The sequence below is a fragment of the Octopus bimaculoides genome, chromosome 20 (assembly GCF_001194135.2).
Source record: "Octopus bimaculoides isolate UCB-OBI-ISO-001 chromosome 20, ASM119413v2, whole genome shotgun sequence".
NCBI classification, from domain to species: Eukaryota; Metazoa; Mollusca; class Cephalopoda; order Octopoda; family Octopodidae; genus Octopus; species Octopus bimaculoides.
In genome coordinates this window covers 25,517,376-25,521,901 of record NC_069000.1, presented here as the reverse complement: position 1 = coordinate 25,521,901, position 4,526 = coordinate 25,517,376, and the positions used below count along the sequence as shown (strand labels likewise).

At 36.4% G+C, this 4,526-nt stretch overlaps 1 protein-coding gene across 1 annotated transcript in view; it reads left to right on the top strand.

Moving 5' to 3' along the window:
• The window catches only part of LOC106868020 (ammonium transporter Rh type B), a 57,139-nt gene that overhangs the window by 39,201 nt on the left and 13,412 nt on the right, over positions 1 to 4,526 (top strand). Inside the window, exons 5-6 of the mRNA XM_014913116.2 lie at positions 2,669 to 2,813; positions 3,538 to 3,701. Coding sequence (XP_014768602.2) covers positions 2,669 to 2,813; positions 3,538 to 3,701 — 309 coding nt within the window. The remainder of the gene's footprint in view (positions 1 to 2,668; positions 2,814 to 3,537; positions 3,702 to 4,526) is intronic.

The following is a 4,526-nucleotide window of genomic DNA, read 5'->3' as shown; positions in this document are numbered from 1 at the left end:
TATATATATATATATATATATATGTGTGTGTGTGTGTGTGTGTGTGTGTGTGTGTATGTATGTATGTATGTATGTATGTATGTATGTATGTATGTAGTATGTATGCATGTATGTATATATATATATAATTGAATAAGTTGGAGTCAACAAGAAGGAGTGCACAGGAACATTTATTTGTAATCATTACAAGTATTGTTTCCACGCAACATAGTTTTCCACTTGTGTTACGTTTAATTCTTCCCACGGGATCTTTGATCCCTGTGGCCAAGTTTTCCACCAGAAGTTTTAAGAGTCGCCCTTTAACTCTCTACGCGATGATAGAACTTTATGTAGTCACCCAACGGCGCTCATTTCATAAGGCTGAATCGTGCTCTGACAATTCTATTTGATTATAATTCTTTATATAGTAAAAAGCGATTCACGCTGACCACTATATTCGTATATATTGGATCATTCCATAAATAATGCGGGTCTTTCAATTGCATGAACTAAAAGTTGGAAGGGGACGGGATAAACTACCTGCTTCAGCTTGCTATAAAACAGGTAATGCAAGTTTTGAAGCGTGCAGTTCGATTTTAAGTTATTTTTGAAAGCTATAACGGAAGTGACAAAGGAACATATTCAGCATATCTTGCGTTATGACTTCAATCAGGGCAACAACGCAACGGAATGTGCGAGGAATATTGATGCAGTATATGGGGCTCGGACATAAGCGTAAGCCAATATCGACGGTGGTTCCAGAAATTCCGAGCTGGAAACTACATGCTACAGGATGAACCTCGTCCTGAAAGGTCTCTAGAGTTCCACGAAGAGTCCTGAAAACCCTGGTGGGACAAAATCCCATCGTAACTGTTGAGGATCTAGCAGAGAAGCTTGAATTTGGTCATTTAACCATTCATCGACACCTGCGTACCATCGTAAATGTCAGCAAATTAGGACAATGGGTTCCTCACAAACTTTCAAGTCTAAACGCACGCAGAGAGTGAATGCGTGCTCTTCTTTGCTGTCACGTCTGACGAATGAACCATTTTAGACCGAACAGTGACTGGTGACGAAACATATGTTCACTATAAAAATCTCAAGCGCCGAAGACAGTAAGTGGGGTAACACCAGCACCCCGGGCTAAATAAGGTCTTCAACCACGTATCGTGTTGTTATCTGTTTGGTGGGATATGAAAGGTCTAGTCCACTTTGAACCCAAACCCTTTTAAATCTAGAGTAAACGATAACAAAGGAGATCGACTACGAGTAGCTTCAGTGGTTTAAGTCAGCACTAGAAGAAAAATGACCACCAATGGTTTCAAGACGAAAGGTGTTCTTCTACCAAGATAATGCTCGGCTACATACAACGAAGATGACATTCTAAAGGCTGGAGCAGTTTGAATGGGAAACGATGCCTCACCCACCATATTCGCCGGACATTGCCCCATCTGATTATCATTTATTCTGCAGTCTTCAAAATCATTTGGACAGAAAAAATATGAATTCTGTAGACGAGGTCAGAATAGTATTGGAGCAATATTTTTCGTCACGGATAAGTGAATTTAGGGATAGGGTCCTTACAAGTCTACCAAATAGATGGAAGAGCATTGTAGAAAGTGAAGGAGAAAATATTTTAGATTAAAAAAGAACTTTGTTTATCTTAATTTTGAAAACCAAATGTATAAAACAACCGCATTATTCATGGGATAACCCAATACATGCACAAATTATTTAAATGTTAAGTAAGATTATACATTGTTGTTCAGTTAGGTAATATTAGCAGCCAAATGTCTATTACATCTCCAATGTCTTAGTATTAAAAACGTATTAATAGTCCTAGATTGCTGCTAAACGTACAGTATGTACTTGCCTGGAATATATTTCCGATCATAAGTCTATTTAATTAGAAATGATTAAGAGATTAGCAACAGCAATCCATCACTTATATCAAGTATTTTAAGCTATAAAATTCAGGTAAATTTATATTTCAGCTACCCTAATAACTTGATTTTTTTTTATTTGTGGCGGGTTCTCCAAAAGTTTCGATGATAAATGCAGTTAACTGAACACGTACACGTAAAACTAACATGTAAGAACCGAACATCCAACTGACACATGTACCATCTACCTTACGAAAAATTCTTCAACCGAATCAGCATAAGAATATAGGACAAACTGAACTGGATCTTTTGAATTACAGGCGCAATGAAGAGACAAATAAAGCAAGAAAAAGAGATTGACAGGGAGAGAGAGAGCGAGCGAGAGAGAGAGAGGAGAGAAAAGAGAATTGCCCCTCATACGGGAAGTTATTTATTGATCCTAAAAGTATAAACGATAAAATTGACCTCAGTAGGATTTGAACATAAAACGTAAATATTGGCACAAGGCCAGCAATTTTCCGTGAATACTTATTTTATCGACTCCGAAAGAATGAAAGACAAAAATCAATCTCGGAATAATTTGAACTCAGAACGTAAAGAATGCCATCAATATTTTATTGGTCGACGCGTTAATGGTTCTGAAAGCTCAACGCCTTCGTCGAAGTAACCATTGCAAAGCCTTTTATCGGACGTTCAAGTTTTTTTTTTTTTTTTTTGTGCTTGTTTCTATTAACCCTACATTGCCGTTTCATTGTGCTGTTGTTACTGCAGCTTTCTGTTATCGATAATGTCTTTTTTTCTTCCAGGCTTATGACGTTGGGGAATCTATGTACATCCATACATTTGGTGCCTATTTCGGTCTAGCCGTGGCGCGTGTCTTGTACAACGATGACATCGAACTATCGAACAAAGAATCCAGCGTCTATCATTCAGATTTGTTCTCCATGGTTGGTGAGTAATTTTCAACAGTTCAAGGCTGAAAGGGGACAAGAGTTGTAAATGAGAAGCAAAAGAAAGACGAGGAAGAAGAAATATTTCATTTTTCACTTCCGTATTTGATCAATGTGGTTAAACCATTGACTTCACTACTTGCGTATCGCGATTTCAGAATCTAACGCAGGTACGGTCACGTTATGTTTCTTAGGTAAACGAAATACTCTGCATTGTCTTAATCTGAAGACAGTTGATTTTCTCGATTGTAACCTTAAACTTAGACTCTGGTGCCTATAGGAATATGGTACATTTTAGGGAGTCGAATGAGAGGCTGACATACATTAATACAACTTTTGTTCAGAAATCTAGTGAAAGTGATCAGCAGAAAAATCTCAAACCTGTCTTCAAGTAAAGATTTTTGACGCCTGCCCCGTAAAAGAACAAGGTCTTCGATGCTAAGAGTTTTAAATATATGATTAGTTTCACATCCGACCCTAACCCCACGATACAGATTACATCATGAAGTGGAGAGTGCCAGGGATGTGCAAGCTTACTTCGACAGTAGCAGGAGATGCAGGCTACACTAGGTCGAGTAAAGAATTGTTAAAAAACAACATCAACAAGCATACAATATTCTCAGTAACCAAAATGATCCTCACTCCGTTTCTTAGAATTAAGAAGCAAAAAAAAAAAAAATCAGTAATAAGCCAAACATTCAAACTAGTGTCGTCATCTATTTCAGGTACCGTATTTTTGTGGATATTCTGGCCAACTTTCAACAGTGCTGCAGCTATCAAGGAAGCCCAACAAAATGCCGTTCTCAACACACTTCTTTCCCTTTGCGCATGCACTGTCATAGTATTTGCTGCTTCCTCTGTGATAAATAAAAAAGGAAAACTTGATATGGTAAGTTTTTTTTTTCTTTTAGATTTTAACTTGATTTCATGTCTTAAACGAGTTAATACGATTATAATTTTCCAGATTAATAATCTTATCTTCAGAGAAACATTTTTATACTAGTCTCCACCTTCTGAATTATTTTCTTTTTGTTTATGTAAAATATATCATCACGTCTTTTTGTATAGACAGGATGATATAGTCTTGTGTATTCTTTCCAAACTTTTAAAGGAAGAACGAAACGCATAAGATAATATGGAAATATTATAATATGGAAATATTAATAATATGGAAATATGGAAACGTGACAAAACATAAAATAACTTTCAAGCGAAAATAACGGTACCAGCTTTTGTGGTTACGTTGATTAGTACTTACTTTACCAACTCCGAAATGGTGAAACGCAATAACGAGGGAGATAATTCCAATAAGATCAGTTGACTGAAATTAATGGATAATATAGATAATGTAGAGTCAAGCGACTTGCTCGTTGCTTTTTATTGAGTATATTACTCCTGTATACACTATCATAATAAACAAAAAGCTGAATTTAGAAATAAAGGTACATAGTTTGAATCCAGTCCAATACTTTTCATATAACTAAAAATCGTGCATGTATAAATATTTTTGAAACGATTTATTTCAAAAGATTTGATTAATTATCCGAATTATTCGAACTCAGAATCACATTTATTTTCTACCTCCCTCTTTATCTTTGTTTTTTCCGTTCTCGCCATCTTCCTCATTTCTGTCTATCCCTCCTGCCCACCTCTCGTTTCTCTTTCTCTCTCTCTCTCTCTCTCTCTCTCTCTCTCTCTCTCTCTCTCTCTCTCT